Raw genomic sequence first — 17964 nt, 5'->3', positions numbered from 1 at the left:
GAATGGATATTTGCTTGGATGTAGTGTAATCAAGTATCATTGTTCCATTTGGTGGTGACATACTGTTTGTGTTTCTCTGTTTGAAAGATATATATAGAGATCAATAAAGAAGCAATTCAAAAGCTTTACTGAATATCTTAATAATCATAATAACATGCTCTCTGGCATCGGTTAAAATCCAAACTTCATGAATGTTCTAACAGTCACAAAATTTATGAATGAAAATCACACTGTATATAATCACACAGATATAGATATAGATATAGATATAGATATACATGTGATATTTACTAAAGGCTGGCAGCATATGATGCTTTCCCCAAGATATTAAGACTGATTGAGTTCACCTGCACTAGAGATGTATCCAACTATGAGTAAATTATTCAGATTGAACAGATAATGTGTTCTAAATGAATAAAAATACAGATAATATGAGGCAAACTTTCCTTTTCGTTTTGCTTTATGGTCAGTGGTTTGCTCCAGTAGCCTGAGATAAACACCAGCTCCAAAATAAAACCACTTTTATATACAGACTGGCTTGAAATTCACAAAAGAAATATGCTTTTCATTGACCTCACTGAACATTCAACTCCTCAGCTTATTAAGTTTTAATTAGTAATCAAATATCTCTAGCTATAAGAAACAATTCAATAGTGGCTGATTGAGGCATAGCCATTTTGGATAAGCCACATGTGGTCATATGTCTGAAGAACAGAAACACTGAAGAAATTACAAGCCAAGGCAATTTTCTAACTTTTTATTTATTTATTTATTTATTTATTTATTTGAAATTTGATTTTGTTGAATGCATTTAAAGTCTTGAAACTCATAAACAATAACTGTTAACCACTGACCTGTGAGATTTGACAAAAGCTAGTGTCTAGTATCTAGCCATATCTCACCTCAGGAAGATTTTTTTTAATACTGCAGTAGATATTTTAATGAAAACTTTTGTATCATATATGAGCACTTCAGATCTGCAATAATATAATTTTACTGTCTAGCAATTGTTTTTTTTTCTTTTTGTCTTCACACATTGTTATGTCTCATTTACTCCTGTCAGACACTTCCGTCTGCTTTGCCTTCTGTAATTATAAGCTCAGAGATCCTTGCTTCTTTCTCGCTTTTATTTTTTTTTTTGCTCTTACAAAATGTCTCTAGTTGCCTTCCATTCTGATTGACTGACTGATTGGTTGATTTAATGGTTTATTGACTGATTGGTTAGTAGTTTCCAATCTCAGTTTTAAGTCTTTAACTCTAACAAGAACATTCATGCAGACCTGTGAACAAGTCAAAACCAGAATACAAATGTTGACGCTTACATTCATAATTGCACAAATTTGGAAAGGGGTTCATAGTAAGCATCCCAAATACAGATTGATTTGATTGGACTAAAAGGACTTCATTGACAAAAAAAGGCCTTACTGAATGGATACAATGCTATCTCAGTTTGTTCTGCATCAGTACCCTGCCAAGTGCCATATCGAACCTGCCACTGTATAGAATTTTACTGCCTGTTTAATAGCTTTTTTTTCGATAAATTGATTGCTGCATTCAGACATCTTTCAGACTTTATTAACATACCTTCTGTGAACTATTATATTGTTTTATGACTATTTATTACAGCATTTAGCACTACTGTGTGTTGCAGAGCAGCTCAAAATATACCTCCTTCACATTAATGGTGGGGCATTAAATAGAAGACCCCATGTGCACTTTAATTTGTTCAACCTGTGCTTGATTGAGTTATAGATGGAATTTGTGCCAATTGTAAAAACCCTGCAGAAAGCCATAATAACAGACACCGTCTCATAATAGTTATTCATCCGTTTATTTTTCTTCTGTAACTACTTTATCCTGGTTAGGGCCGTGGTGGGTCCACATCCAATCCTGAGAACACTGGGGGTGAAGCAGGATAATTCACCCCTGATGGGTCTCCTAGTATTCAAGTTTCACTAAATCGTTTACAGCAAAAAGACATTGCATTGTAATGCATTGTATTGTATTGTATTGTCTTGTGCTAATAAAAGCCAAATAAGCACCTAAACAATAGAAAACAAACCCAAGTATAATTTCAACAATAAAGAACAGAAGAACCTACAGTGTTTTAGCAAGTTTAGTGCAAGGTTTCAGTGGAAAACGCACAAGTTTTTATACAGAGTAACTTGTCCCCTTCAGATGCCTTGTAGTCTAACACAATTGGGTTATGCAACTTGCAAGGTTAAATCAATAATACATGGTGATCATACATTGGCTGATTACTATCCAGAAAGCTTCCCCCCACCGTCCCACCCTGGGGCCCTTTCACTCTTTCATTAAAGTGTTACATCAGCTCTTTTTTCTTCTGCTACAAGGACCTTGACAACATCGGATCATGTTTACTTGTCCTTTAAAGGTCTTGAATGGTTTAATTTGTGTGAGCTCTTGAATTAGTGGTGCAGTGCTTACAAAACATTCTTATTTGCCCCTTGCTGACATCCCAGCACTGTCTCAGTATCAGGAAGCAGGTACGAACACAAGTGCAGGTCTTCAATGTTTATTGGAACTGTGGCAAATAATACAGAGGCATGATCCAAAAGGCAGAGTAAGTAATCAGGCAAGGGTCAGGCGATGAATAGACAACATCAACTAGGCTAGACAGGATCATAAATGAGAAAACCAGACCTAGATCAAATCCAGGGTGACCAAAAGTCATTCAAAGGCTTGGTATTGACTGGTACAAATTAGTCATTGCATTGAATTAGTCATTGCGATGATAAATGAGAACTGAGAGTCCTTTTAAATTGTGAATGTGGTGTGATAGTAATAGAGTCTAGGTATGTGTAATCAGTAATCTGGTGAGCGAGAATGTGAGAGAGTTTAGGTGTTGTAGTCCTCAGCAATCATGTTTGTAAGCCGTGCTGTATTCAGGGAAGTGTAGTTGGATTTCTCCAGTGCTCCCAGAAATGCATAAACTGTTCAAAATAAACTGCATCCTGCAATAGAGTTTTACCTTAAAATGCCATGAGGATCTTCTGGAAAAATGAGACATGAAAAAAATCATGGTCAGAATGTGGTCAAATATCTTAATGAATCTGCTGCTAAAATGTTTGGACAAATAATTTTAGTCTAACTGACCATGAACTCAGAGACTAATCCATGTGTAATGTCTGATGAAAGGATTTTTCTCTCTCCACATTTCTACACTTTCAGGAGTTTAGAAGTTCAGGGACTCCTGCACTTGACTTGGCACAGTGACTTGAAGCATGCATTTCTTGGTGAAAAACTGTTTATTCTTCTAGATGATCATTTATAATTTACAGTTATCACCTACTAAGGCATATCCATCCCTTCCACTATTAATATAAAGAAAACAAGTTTTAGCTCTTCTATAGGAAGTGAAAAAAAGAAGGTAAGACAGTACCTGAGCAAGCAGACACCATGTGACACATGACTGATTACTCAGATCTTTAATTTTTGTACTATTGTGCCATGCTTCTTTAAGTGCAAGTACTTATTTTCAAGAAATTTAAATGCAGTTAGACGTTTTAATTATTTCCTCATTTTTATTATTTCTTCTGTTTGTAGTACTCATGATTTTTTGATGATTTCTTGTATTTATTTACTGTTATTCTTGTTTTTCTTTCAGAACCCCTACTTTTTATTATTTTGTCTTTTTTATTACACTTATTCTTGCTTCCCCTGTGCTTTCTCAATTATTTTATATTTTATTAGTATTGCTGCTCATATTATGTCCCTACTTGATTCTTATCTCTTTTATTGTCTTTTTAATTTCCTTGGGAAGCACTTTGAGCTGCATTTTACGTGCAAAAGTTGCTATACAAATAAAGCTCTTTATTGTTATCAGGGAAGAAATCTTTAATATCAACCTTTTTGACAAAAACTATTGTATGGGGGTATGATCCAGCCGAGAGGCTCCTTAAGAAACAGCTTCAAAGAATCGCCTTGTGAAATGTCAATGTTATTATCATTAAGAGGGCTGTCTTGTCAGCTAGTTTTGCTCCCATCAGAAAATACATAATCTTCTCTAAATGGAATGTTATCTAAACTGTCAGCCTAAAACTACATTTTTTTCTTCATTTCACACAGAAAATTCAGCATTACCCTTTTACTCTGCAGCACAGTACATGCTAGGAACTGCACTCTTTGCACTCTACATTTGGCATACCCTCAGCTGTTCGCTCTCCACCGCTGCTCTCGTAGCAACTCCCAGCTTACAGCCTGCATTAGCATTTTCTTCCTCCTGTCTCCTGTAAGGGCAGGCAAGCTCTAGCGCTCAATGTCCAAGCTACTCAGGCTCGTAGCCCATCTTTACCAGATGGTAAATTGTTCAATAAATGTTTGAGATTTTCAAACCGCCTCATTGTTATGTTATTGTCTTAAAAACAATGTGCCTATTGTGTAGCATTAGTAGCGCCAATTTAGAAATTGTTTCCTTTTCATCAGCACTTACCAGCTGGCATAGATGGTCTACCAGCTTGACCAGCTCGGCGTGTGTTTTGGCAGCTGGTAGCTGGACCGAGCTGGATTTTTCAGTAAGGCAGTTCTAGCCCATATTTACACTACCACTTTCATCTGACCAGCATAACACTATGGACTACACAGTGCATGCAACTAAATAACAGCATGCAACTAAATAATTCGATTTTAATTACCTCGGTTTAACACAGCACAAACAGCTGGTTTTGTTTAAGCTGCTGTAAATCAGCAGCAACATAAACAAAATGTAATTACAGTATACTGTAGCACAAAGAAATCTGGAAAAGATTTTCTCATCTGCAAAGAAGAAACACCTATGTCAGGATTCTATTCATCAATTACAACTCAGCCTTCAACGCTGTTATGCCCTCTAAACTGGTCAGGAAGCTGAATAGTTTAGACCTGTGCAATTCCATCTGCACCTGGGTACTTGACTTTTTGACCAACAAACTGCAGACAGCGAGGATTGGAAACAAAGAAGAATCCTCCACACTGACTCTGAGAATGGGAACTCCACAGGGGTGCTGTCTTAGCGCTCTGTTATACAGCCTGTTTATCCACCACTGTGTGGCCAAATACAGCAGCAACCAAATCATAAAATTTGCAGATGATACCATGGTGATTCGACTCATATACAATAATGATGGAACCGCCTACAGGACAGAGATAAGTGATCTGTTTGTGTGGTATGTAAACAACAACCTCACCCTGAATGTCACCAAGACTAAAGAGCTCATTGTGGACTTGAGGAGAAACAGACACCCTTACTCTCTCATCTACATCAACGGTTCATCCGTGGAAATCATCAACAGCTTCACATTCCTTGGCGTGCAGCTGTCAGACTCACTTTCCTAGTCCTTGAACACCTGCAGTATCATTAGAAAAGCTCGACAATCTGTTCATTCTGAGGAGAATCAAAGGCTTTAGAATGAACATCACCACTCTGGTTGACTTCTATAGATAGAAACGATAGAAAGTGTACTGACCAGATGCATCATAGTGTGCTTTGGCAACCTGACTGCACAAGACCTCAGGCTTCTGCAAAAGACAGTTAAAATGGTTTCCCAAATCATCAGTCCTGAGTTTCCATCACTTCTCCCCTCTCCCCTCTGGCAAACACTTCCGAAGCATCAAGACAAACACCACTCACCTCAGAAACAGCTTTTTCCCGCAGGACTTTCGGATTTTCTACAGCCAAGAATAACTACTGTACCATCTCCATGCCATCTCTCTTCACTGCCACACTGCACTTTATTATATCATATCTACAACATTACATCTCTCAATCACCAGTCTATCACCAGTCATTTCAGATGTTTCATACTTCCATATATTAATGTTATGTTGAAATTTGTCTGATTATGTCCTTGTCCTTATATACCCCCCACTGAGTCACTTTCTGACTGCATGCAATGTTTAGAATGTTTACAATGTTTATTATTATTTTCACTAGTTTAGAGTATATTAATAATATTGCACTGCCTGTGTTCAATGTTCACAGCTTGTTATTTTTTGCACTAATGAAGAGTTTATATGATTTTTTGCACTGTGTCTTTGTCGGAGTGTGCAACTCTAGCACAAGAATTTCATTGTATATGGATGCTTATAGCACTCTTTATGCACATGACAATAAAACGTCAAACTTGAAATGACAGGCATTAAACAAGCTGTGTCTCCTAGTAAACATGAAGTTATTGTAGGATATTTTGTTACATTTACTTTGGAAAAAAAAAGTTGGGAAGAACTCTAGGAAGAAAAGATGCATAGCGTGTAGAGTTGAGGTTTTAGGACCTGGGAAAAAAGGCAGTTTTGATGATCATTTGGCAGCTTTTTGAAAAAAAGTCATGACCATTCAGAGTATGCTGTTGTGTGGAACCAGACATGGTGTCCCTATGGGTAGAAGGAAATGTAGGCATGCGTAGGTATGGCAGATCACATTGATAATACTGGTTGTAATCGATGGATTTCTTCATGAATCATCATTAATGCTGCGAGGCTTGTTTTGCCCAAGCCACAAAGGAAATGTCTTACATGCAACACAGCTTTACATGCAACCTGCAGGGAAGAACAGTACCTGCATATATTTAAATGGGATTAATGGAGTGGTTAACCCTGCAAGGCAACTTCGACCACTGCTGTTGTTATTGCTGTTGTTGTTCTCCTCCCCCAAAATATACTATACAGTACATTGGTTTAATGTCAGCCCACCTATAATATCTGGTATATTTTAGTCAGAAGTACATTGTCAAGTCTTATTGGTTTAATGGCATCCACTGGAATTAGCTGTAGTTACATGGGGTGCTGTCTAGCATTTCTTTTCTCCCCTTAGTCACTCCTTAGATTACCATGCTAAGTGGGCTCTCATACTTTAATTGAGTGCTGTGTAATCACTGAAATATTAAGTACAGACAATCAGGGAACTAGTGGTAACTATTAAATGACATAACAACAACACCAAAAAGTGTGCCCAAGGTCACACGTAATTAATTTTAATTCATGAGAGGAAAGTTGAGAATCTTATGGGACATTAGTCACAAGCTGATGACTACTTCTGTTGTAGTTTGGTTTCAATACAAACCTGTAGCATTTGCTTTTCTCACCATCACTGAGAATGTACCTGTTTTGAGGTAGTAAGAACTAAAAAAATGGCTTACTTTCTCTCCCAGTTTCCAATGTCTACCAACAAAGTCTGTTTTTTCTGAAGGGTTTCATTTCTTTAATAGTTTTATTTGTATTCTTAGCTTTCATTTTCTGCTCTGACTACATAAACACTTACGGCTGTGCATCCCTAAAAAGCATTTGTGAATGTAAGGAAATGGGTATGATCATTAGCCTCTAGGAAAAATATATAATATAAATATTTCATTTTCTACGTAGCCCTAATTTAGACATATTTTAATGATGTTTTAACAGAAAATAATTTTATTCTATGTGAACCTGTGACCAGTAAAATGCAGGACATTGCTTGATTATGTGGGATGCATATCCCATGTAAAGCAGGATGAGTGGTCACCCTGTATTGGTTCTCCATTCATTTTTCACACAAAAGGAGATCCAGAGCTCATTTTTGGGCTAATCAAAAAACACAAAGTCTATCTCCTAAAAAAAAAAAAAAAAAAAAAAAAAAAATTATTGATAGATGTTTATTGATAGACATCACTTTCCATGAAGGGGCAAACAGTGGTGAAACATGTGTCATTTATAAAAATTCCACCCACTTTTAATTGACTGACAAGGTGTTGATCTCTTAGACAAACTAGTTCCACTTTATTCATGCCAGATACCTTAACATGCCGTATCTTCCTTCTTAGCGTGCAGAGTCAAAACTTTCCTCTTCCAACTAAGCGAGCAGTTTCCACACACTCAAAAAGAGCAGCACACGTGGTATAATTTCCTGTTTGTCTGAAATCGCTCTGCCATCTGGGAGTTTTAGGTTGCTGAGAAGTTTATTTTCTCTGGCTGTCCTCTAATCCAAAAAAGAAGGATGAAGGTGCAATCTCTATCACTGAACTATGTGAATCATGCTCAGATCAATGCCCCACAGCCTCTCTCCTCCAGTAGGTTTTTAAGCAGCAGCTTTTTGGTTCCCAAGGACTCTCAAGCAATTCTCTCCCTTATAATTTATATCAGGTGCTGTATTTTCCTTTCTTTTTTCACCTTTGAAAAACAGTTTTGTTTAAAGACAGTAAAGGAAGACAACCCGCATCAGATCTGTTTGGAATCCTCATTAGGAAATGATGACAAATGTATGTAACATCTTCAATATTTTGGCATGGCCATCCTTGACTTTTTTTAGTGTCTTGAGTGCAAAGTGTTTAACTACTCTTTTCCCCTCGTTAGTAATAGATTTACTTGTGAGATGTGTAGACTTGTAGGCATTCTGACAATTAAGATTGTAGCATTAGAGGTGCACATCCAGACATTCGAGAGGACTAGTGATAGTGGGGGCAGCATAGTTTCAGAAGAGGGAGTTCTGGGTGCCTTAGGCAGAGATAGTGAGCCCCAAACTCCAGATTTACAGCCCTCTGGTTGCCACTAGAGCCACATATGTAAAAAAAAAAAATATATGAAAATTAATTTTTTATTTTATACAGTAGGTTTGCTAATATCAACATTTTTAATGACACACCTTCCTTTTCTCAAAGATCCTAGAAAGGGTTTTAGCTCAGAAGCTAAGCACATACAGTACATTAAATCTTTTAGTCAGGGTTTAGGCCTCATCACAGGACTGAGACAGTGCTGGTTAAAGTAGTAAATGACCTATTACTGACATCTGATCAGGCATGTGTCTCCTTGCTTGCATTGTTTGATCTCAGTGCAGTTTTTGATATCATAGATCACACAATTTTCTTCTTGACAGATTAGAAAATTTTGTTAGAGGAAACATCTCTTTCTTGACTCTAGCAGTTCAGTTTGTAAATGTTAATAATGACTTCTCTATACACAAAAGGAAAGTTTCATGTTCCACAAGATTCTGTCCTAGGCCCACTGCTTTTTTCCTATACATGCTACCTTTGGGGGCAATTATGCATGAACATGGTATTAGTTTCCACTGCAATGTTGAGGAAACACAGCTGAATGTTTCAGCAAAGTCAGTAATTGACAGTGGCTTAATAATGTTGAGGAATGTGTAAAGGACATTTGACATTGGATGCCTCCTATTTAATTCTCGCAAGACAGAAGTATTTCTACTAGGGCTACAGACAGCTAGAAATAAGCTTTCTGATTATATACTAATTCTTCAGGGCTTTTTATTTGCATCACGTGCAGTGGTGAATGACCTTGATTTGAAGCGCATATAGACATTTGAAGCGCATATAGACATTATCGGATTGTCTTTTTTTTTAATTTCAGAAACATCACTAAGCTAAAAATATAATGTTCCATGATGCAGAAAAAAAAATCATGCTTTTGTTACCATTAGGTTGGCCTGTTGTAATGCCTTGCTGTCAGGATGTTCCATTACTAAAAAAGCTCTAGTTAGTCCAGAATGCAGCATCCAGAGTCCTTACTAGAAACAGAAAATCTGACAATATTACCTCTATTTTATCCACACTACATTATATATTACTAATGACCTTTAAACCACAGAATGGTCTCAACCCTACAATACCTGAGTAATGGGTCCTCAACCGTAATGGAACAGTGGGTAGCATCGCTGTCCCCAGGTCCTAGGTTCGACTCTGAGCTAGGGTTGCTGTCTGTGTGGAGTTTTGTATGTTTTCCTTGTGTTCGTGTGGGTTCCACTGGGTTCTTCAGTTTCCTCCCAGTGTCCAAAAACATGCAGGTAACTGGATTGGCTACCCTTAATTGCCCCTAGATATGAATCATTGTGTGAATGGTGCCCTGCAATGGACTGGTGTCCCATTCAGGGTGAATTCTCCCCCTTGGGGCCAGTGTCACTGGGAGAGACTCCAGATTCACTGCAACCCTGACCAGGATAAAGTGGTTATTGAAAATGAATTAATGTGCCATATGTCATGTTTGCTTCAATTAAAATTTGCAGGCTCTTTATTAGTACCTAGAATAATGAAGACTACAGCAGGGGGCCAAGCTTTTACAAAGAGCCCCAGCTATATAATAAGCTTCCATTTATTGTTCACCAATCACTGTCTCAATATTTAAGCCTAGTTTTGAAAACCTACATGTTTAGTCAGACATTTTGTTAAAAGCTTTTTTCTTAGATGAAAGGTGCAGATTGTGGGGGCCGATGGGCACTGAGAGTTAAAGTATACTGGAATGTTTTGATTATGTGAATTGAATTGAATTGACACAACTATGGAATAGTCTGCTTCTCTTGTGGAATAATCTGCTTCTGTTCTGTAGGTCTGTATATAGAACTTCTCAAGTCTAGCTGTAGAGATCATGTTTGAATTGGTTTTGACCCATGTGTATTGCCTCATTCTGGGGAACGAGTCCCTCCGCACATTAGTTAAATCATGGTATACCACTACAGACCAGTGACTCTCTACTAAGTGACTGTGAATTTCTGTCCTCACTGTGCATTTGCATACATAGCCTAGTCATGTAGAGGGACATGACTATTATCTACCCCTGGATGTACATGGTATTCTAGCCTTAACATATAGTGCAGCAGTATATTGCTTTGCCATTCCATAGCACACTGAAACTCTTCTTTGAAACTTGTGACAATCTTGCACCACAGCTATACTAGGCTAAACAAGGCTCTCTAAAGAACTATAAAATCACTATAAAATGCTTTGGTATGCTGAGAGGTTTATGAGGGTGCCTAAATGGGTTTGAAAAAAGCATATGAAGCATGTCAGTAAAGCATGCAGTCTAAGACTCAGTGGGCTTCATTACCTCATAACAACCCCATTTCTATGTGTTAACCTCAGACTGAATGATCCTCCTCAGTAGGATTAAACTAACAAAAGATCAGCAGGCCAAATGAATGTAAAAACACTGTACATTAATTAACCTCCAACCAGAAGTCACAGTCACTCAAGAGCGGAACAGTAAAATATTCCTGGAGCGGTGTGTATTCCTGTTTCCCGTTTGACCAGAGGTTTGCATGATTATACAGGTAAGGTACTGTATAAAAGAAGGATGCGGTATGCTGTGGTAGGAAAATAATCAACAGCAGGGTGGTGTGATGCTGATACAGCCATGAAATGTATCATTTTCTAATAACAGCATGTCACAAAGTGGTTTATTTCTCTTATTCCACAGCAATTTGGCATCAATTACAATTTTTTATTCATTAATGAAGGACACTTTTAACTGCTTTTAACTGTTTATAGTTATATTTAATGCTGTTATCTTTGAGACAAGTTCCTACTATCACTTATAGCAGCTATAGACAATCTTTCACTCACCAACCTCTCTTTTTTCCTCCTCTTTCTTTAAATTTAATACCATAAAAAACACAGCTTGTCATGTCAGAGAAACCAGAAAGTGCAAAGTCTTCTGTCCTGAAGACTCTCATAGTGGAAAACGTATTACATGAGTGCATTAATATAAACATGATTTAAATTACAGCCGGCACTCTTGTCAGAGCCATGCTGTTATAGAAAGTTAATCAACACCTTCTGACCAATCATATTTGAGAATTCAATAGAGCTAAGTTCTAAATGCAGAATATGAAATATTCTGACATTTTGTGGACATTTTGCTCAGAACCAAACACTTTGAAAATAGAAGACATAGTGTGTGTGTGTGTGTGTGTGTGTGTGTTTGTGTAGATCACACACAGCCTGGATCGATCAGGCAATCAGGGAACAAGGTTCATTGAGAATGCTGGGGGGGTGGGAGGGGCTTTCTCCACCACTCTGTTTTTTCATCATAATCAGAAATTCTCAAAGACATCCTTTCAAAGCTGGCAGATGAAAGGACCATAACCCCAGGGGCAATATCCTCAGTGATCCATGTGACAAAAAAAGTTAATCAAAGATTACCATATCATTTCATATTAATGGACTTTGTCATGTTTAGCACTGTGCAGTTATAAATTATTTTGAATGTTCCTGTCCCAACGATGCCTTGAGCCAAGCTTAAATGAACATAAAGTAAATTATTCAATGAGCATCTATGTTGAACTTTGATTAAAGGTTCTCCTTGATCAATATAGTATTTCTTGTTCCTTTTAGTACTAATAATGTGGAAATATCTGGGGATAAAACAATTGTGGGAACAATGTAATAAAACAAAAAAACCTAAACAAAATGTACATCCTTGTTGGACACCTTAGTTGTGTTTACATCCTTCTATAAGTCACGTTTTGGATAAATCCCATATTTATTGCTCAGAAAAACTAACATAGCAGAATTCGGTGCTAAACGGCCACCATCACTGGACTCTGTTGTGGGAGAATAAAAGAAAGATCTACCATGTTAACGGATAATGCTGGCTGCTTTAGGAGCTAATTTCCAAGATGCAGAAACCTTCTGACTATGAAGTAGATGACGTTCATAATTTGATTGTTAATTTTATAAATTGCTAAAATGTTCAGTTCAGCAACAAATAAGGAAGTTACTTGACTCAAAGTTGACCCAGGCTGTCACAAATTCCCCAGTGTGGTGAGCGCTCCATTAAATGTGCTTTTGTTTTGGTTCTGTCTCCACCCTCTTCTTTTTCCCACTGGTCTGTTTCCTAACGTGTGCCCCTGTTCTCAGTTCAGCCCTTGATTAGTTTGTTTTTTATACCCTCATGTTCCATTGTCTAGTGGAAAAGTCTTATAGAGTTGTGTGGTACTTGTGTGTTACTGAGCCTTATTTTCTGGTTTGTTGTCTTGCCTCCTTCGATAACCTTCTTGTTTTCTGATCTGTGCTTGGAACAATGAAATTGATTATTGATTTGCCTGAAATAAACAACGCTGAGTTTACATGTTTCCATCCTGCCTCATTAGCTCACGTGTTACACAGGCATTCATAGGCTCGTGCAGGGGATGCCACTGACCAGAGGATGTGGCAGTGACATGTTTAATCAAGGCATATTCATCAAAAATGTTGGTTTAAAAGCTGCATTGTTTCAAACTCTCACTCTTCCTAGTCATTAGGTTAAGTAACACATAGTAAGTTTATAACTTTTTTTTTTAACTTACAACTAGATAATGGAAAGTAGCTACTGAACTAACACGGATGAAGTTTGCTAGCCCCTTCATCAGTGGGGCATATTCTCTTTATACTTCTGTGGTATATATTTTATATATACATATACATATATGTATATCATATATATATATTCCAAATCTCCAAACTTTTTTACTTTGAGGTTCTCTCTGCTAATCTGCTAGCCATCATAATCCACAATAAATTATGCAATACAGACATCCATGACCACATAATATAGATGGTCCATGACTGTCCACAAATTTATGTTCTATTTATACGCTAACAGAAGCGAACTTACTCAAAGACCAGAGATGTTTCACATATGCTCTATAAGAATAATACAATGGAGTGTATTTACTGTTTTTTTTTTATGTGTAATAGTCTGACACATTATAAAATTCTTCACTGCTGTGGAAAGCTAATATTATAACTGTCACCAGAAAACAGCATTAAATATTACTGACTTCATAAACTGATCTTTCTAGAGCTTTCAAGCTCAGCTAGCAGACTTTCTGGAAGTTTCTAAGGCATATACATTCTGTGAAATGAAACTTGAAAAAGCACATGGTCATAATGTGGTCCTAATGGGATTTAAAATGTCCTTCTACTGGTTATTAATTATTTATTGAGATTGAGATAAACAGTCATATAGTTAGAAAATATTTAAGTTTATAGGACTTGCCTTTGAACAGCAACCAATCAGCAACACTGATTGAGGTGAGGCAGGAACACTGACCCGCCTCATCACACCTCAGTATAAAGTCCAGAAATTCTATGAGTTGGGCATTAGATTTCCATGCACCTGGGTCTCTGATCATGAACTTTAGAGTCATGATTTCAACTCTTAATTCTGGCTGATCCCACCTTGATTTTAGTCAAGTCTCCACCATTGCAAAACATAGACACAGCAGATCTTCAGACCTTCAGTGAAGATAGCAATTGTGTAAGTAAGGCTACAGTTGGACCTTGGGCGTGATTCCCACTGAAAATTGTCCACGCAGCATCATACGCCTTCCTCCATGATCCCTGGAGCAGCAAATGCGACACTACAGCTAGACGTTCAGAATGATCTCTGCTGAAGTGTGCCACATTGAGGACTCTTTCTCTGCAATCCTCCACTGATGCAACGGCTGACTATGCTGAATTCGTGCAACGGATCAGAACCACCAAAGAGATACCATCAGAGAGTGACTATAGAGCTTCTCTAAGTACCTTCTTAAATGTTGCCATTGTAGTTTAGATGAAATTAGCACATTAAGTAGATCCACTCTTTTGCCTATTTCACATAATAACATCTAAACAGCTGCCTACACTCACTGTGTCTGCTATTAAGCGTAATTCCACTCATTATCTAATTCTCTCTCAATTACTTCCACTACATTTGTATATATTTTCAGTTGTTGTATATTTTGTATTATATTGATGCATACCTTTGTTATTATAATTAAACTATGTGTGTTTTTATGTTCTATCAATGGATTCACCTAATTTGATGTAAATCAAATCCTTCCGATTGCTATTTCTTATCTTGGTGATGCAACCATCATTAAGTCATCATTAAGTTCATCCATTGGACTGGTTCTGAGTGTAATAGAATTATCAATATGAAAAATAAAAATAAGTTCTAATAGTAATAATTTACCTACCTGCATATCATACATCTGTTTGCTAAAACATGTCTCAGTTGGGATGCATTTGATATTGTTCCTACCCTTGCATTCTTTCCTTGCATATTTTCCTTGCATCTTCAGAGAGTGTGTTGGGAGTGGGGAAAAAAGGCAAGGGTAGAATTAAAGAAATAAGAAAGCACCCACTGTTTAATATTTAACGGAAGGTATGTTTTGCACATTGTTATGCTCACTGGCATCTTTAATAGGAACACCTGTACATCAGCTCATTCAAGTAATTAACAGGAAGGCTGAGGCTATAGTGGGCGTAGGCTCATCAAAACTGGACAGTTAAAGATTAGTAAAAGACCAATGTGATGTTTTGCAAATTTACAACTGTCCAGTTTTGGTGACCCTGCTCCCGCTGTAGCATAAGATTCCTGTTCTTGGCTTACAGGAGTGGTCTTCTGCTGTTGTAGCCCATCCTCCTTAAGATTCCATGTATTGTGCATTCTGAGATACTTTTCTGCTCAACACGGTTGTAAAGAGTGATTATTTGAGTCATCATAGCCTTCCTGTCAGCATAAACCCATCTGATCATTCTCCTCTGAACTCTCTCATCATCCAGCTGTTTCTGCCTGTTGAACTGCTGCTCAGTGGATGTTTTTTTTTTGTTTTTTTGCCCCAATCTGTGTAAACTCCATGTCAAAGTCTCTGAGATCACATTTTTTCCCTATTCTGATATCCTTATTTCATGTCAACTGTGGCAGCAGGGACGTGGTCATGCGCTGCTTGTGAATGGAGGGTGTGTGTGATTAACTATGCTCTTTTTATATGCTGTATCTTGGCATTTCCAAGCAGTGACAGTCAATGGTCCCTATAGGAGCGACTGTATGTGCGAGAGCGTGAAAATGGCAGTTTCATTTCGGTTAAACTATTTACATTGAGTTAAGTTGTTTCTGTGATGAAAAGTGCAGTACAATGAAAAAAAACAGAGCCACGCTCTCTCTCACATCAACATCCCGAGTCTTCATTCTCCTCACAACAGCCGGGGTGTTACTTGAACGCTTTCTGAAACTTTTGACACATATCTGTATAACTCTATGCATTTTGCTGATGCCACATGATTGGCTGATTGGATAATTTCATGAATGAGCCGGTGTATTTTTTTTGTTATGTTGCACCATGGTCCTAGAGAAACACATTTTGATCCAATGTATATGAGCTTTATAGAGGAATGACAATAAAAAAACCAACTTGACTTGAAATGTGTTTGTTTCATTTCAAAGGGCATGGGTATGCAAAGTTTTTTTTGCAGTCAACAGCACAGGGAATTCTACAAAAGTAAAGGAGTCCACTGACAAAAGCGGTTGGTGAATTTGTGTGGAGAGCCTTCTGTCTATAGAAGTGCAAGGAGAAAAGAAAGAAGTATGGCTGGGAGTATTCAAACCCAAGCAGGAAACAGGTTAAGAATGTAGCGGAATATAAGAGATGACTTTTTTTTTTTTTAATTAAACGAGCAGCAAGGATGAAGAAAACAAATGGACTAGAGTGAAGAGCTAAGCATGTACATGTCAAACCAATTCAGATTAGAGATGACATCCTTGATGAACTGAAAGATGAAAAGATGTTCTTTTGTTCCTGCCTATTGGAGGTAAAACTGGTCTTTAGTTCCCAGAACCAGCTAAGAAAAAGGACAGAGAGAGAGAGAGAGAGAGAGAGAGAGAGAGAGAGAGAGAGAGGGTATATAAAGTGAAAAAGGTACTTACAACAGGGGTAGTTTAGCAGGACTATATCATCCAGGCCAATGTAGCCTCTCTCCTCAGCAGAGATGGTAGCTTCAAATATGATCTGCGTACAGTAAAGGAAGATGTAAATAAGTATATTTAGGACTATCCATGTAATTGTCCATGTGCCATGTGCCTTAAGAGAATAGTTTGCCATATTAAATTAAACATACATAATACAGATTTGGAGAATGACCTTTTGCCGTCTTGAGTTTTGCAAGGGAGCTATAAGTAATTGGAAATCTATCTCACCAAAAATACTACACAGACAGGTCACAAATTAAAATAAACACCAACATATTGTGTCTGGGCCACCTTATTCTTCTTATAGACAGTCTGATCATGTCCTGCATTGACATTCTCTGTCAGATGAAGAACAGTTGCTCTTCAGGTTTTCCTTACACAATGAATGAATGCAGTGGTGTCACAGTCATTTAATGTGTGCTTTCATCACATTTTCCAACCTTATTTACTGACATCTTTCCCAAACCGTCAACTGCAGATAGATCACTTTTCCTATTACATAGGTGTCAACAACACTAACAAGAAAAACCACCAGGCAAAGAGAAAAAAAGCAGAATTTTACCATTAAAAAAAACCCTGTGTATGTTGTTGAACAGTTCCTTGGTAACAGCATCAGTGAAAAACATGTAGTGGTTCAACTGATATTTAACTGCATATTGAAATGTGTGGAGTTATAAACAACCAGCCAAGCATATAAGCTTAATTTATACAACTGTTACAAAATTACCATAATCACCATACCATGTCTGGTCTGCAGTCCAGTCCGTGTACATTATTTGGCACATAATAAATTGTCTACAACTGTAGGGAAAGATATGTATACAGCTTTTTTCCCATAACCCTTGCATCCTGATCTGTTCTACTGTTTGCAAATATGAAAACAAACAGGCAATTTTAAGCCCCAGCTTATGACCTCTAAGTGAAGTGAAGTGATGTGTAGCCAAGTATGGTGGTGTGCTCTGCATTTAACCCATCCAAGAGCGCACACAGTAGTGAACACACACACACACACACCGTGAACACACATCCAGAGCAGTGGGCAGCCTTTTTTGCTGCGGCGCCCGGGGAGTGGTTGGGGGTTCAGTGCCTTGCTCAAGGGTCTCACCTCAGTCATGGTATTGAGGGTGGAAGAGAGGGCTGGTCATTCGCTCCCCCCAACTACAATCCCTGCCGGACCTGAGATTCGAACCCACAACCTCCAGGTTCACCTACTTCAGGATAAGAAAGTAATAGAGAGAGAACGAACCCACGACCTTCAGGTTCACCTTTGGGTTACAAGGCTGACTCTCTAACCATTAGGCCGTGACTGCCCCCCATTAGGCCACGACTGCCCCCTCTAACTCTTATTTCACCTGTGAACACACATCTATATAAACACTCACTGGCCAAATAATTAGGAACTAATTATTTAGTATTTCATAAACAGCTGATCTTTACAGTTTGTAGAGCTTACACAATCTGTAGAGTTTACACAGACTGTGCAAAAAAAACATC

At 37.8% G+C, this 17964-nt stretch overlaps 1 protein-coding gene across 5 annotated transcripts in view; it reads right to left on the bottom strand.

Annotated features, from left to right (window-relative positions):
• The window catches only part of ptprua (protein tyrosine phosphatase receptor type Ua), a 229125-nt gene that overhangs the window by 85570 nt on the left and 125591 nt on the right, over positions 1 to 17964 (bottom strand). For all 5 annotated transcript variants that reach the window (XM_026942351.3, XM_026942353.3, XM_026942354.3 and 2 more), the window contains exon 4: positions 16429 to 16510. In XM_026942351.3, the coding sequence (XP_026798152.1) occupies positions 16429 to 16510 (82 nt within the window). The remainder of the gene's footprint in view (positions 1 to 16428; positions 16511 to 17964) is intronic.

This window comes from Pangasianodon hypophthalmus, chromosome 29, assembly GCF_027358585.1.
Source record: "Pangasianodon hypophthalmus isolate fPanHyp1 chromosome 29, fPanHyp1.pri, whole genome shotgun sequence".
Taxonomy (NCBI): Eukaryota; Metazoa; Chordata; class Actinopteri; order Siluriformes; family Pangasiidae; genus Pangasianodon; species Pangasianodon hypophthalmus.
The sequence above is the reverse complement of the archived record's forward strand: the minus strand, read 5'-3'. Positions and strand labels throughout refer to the sequence as shown.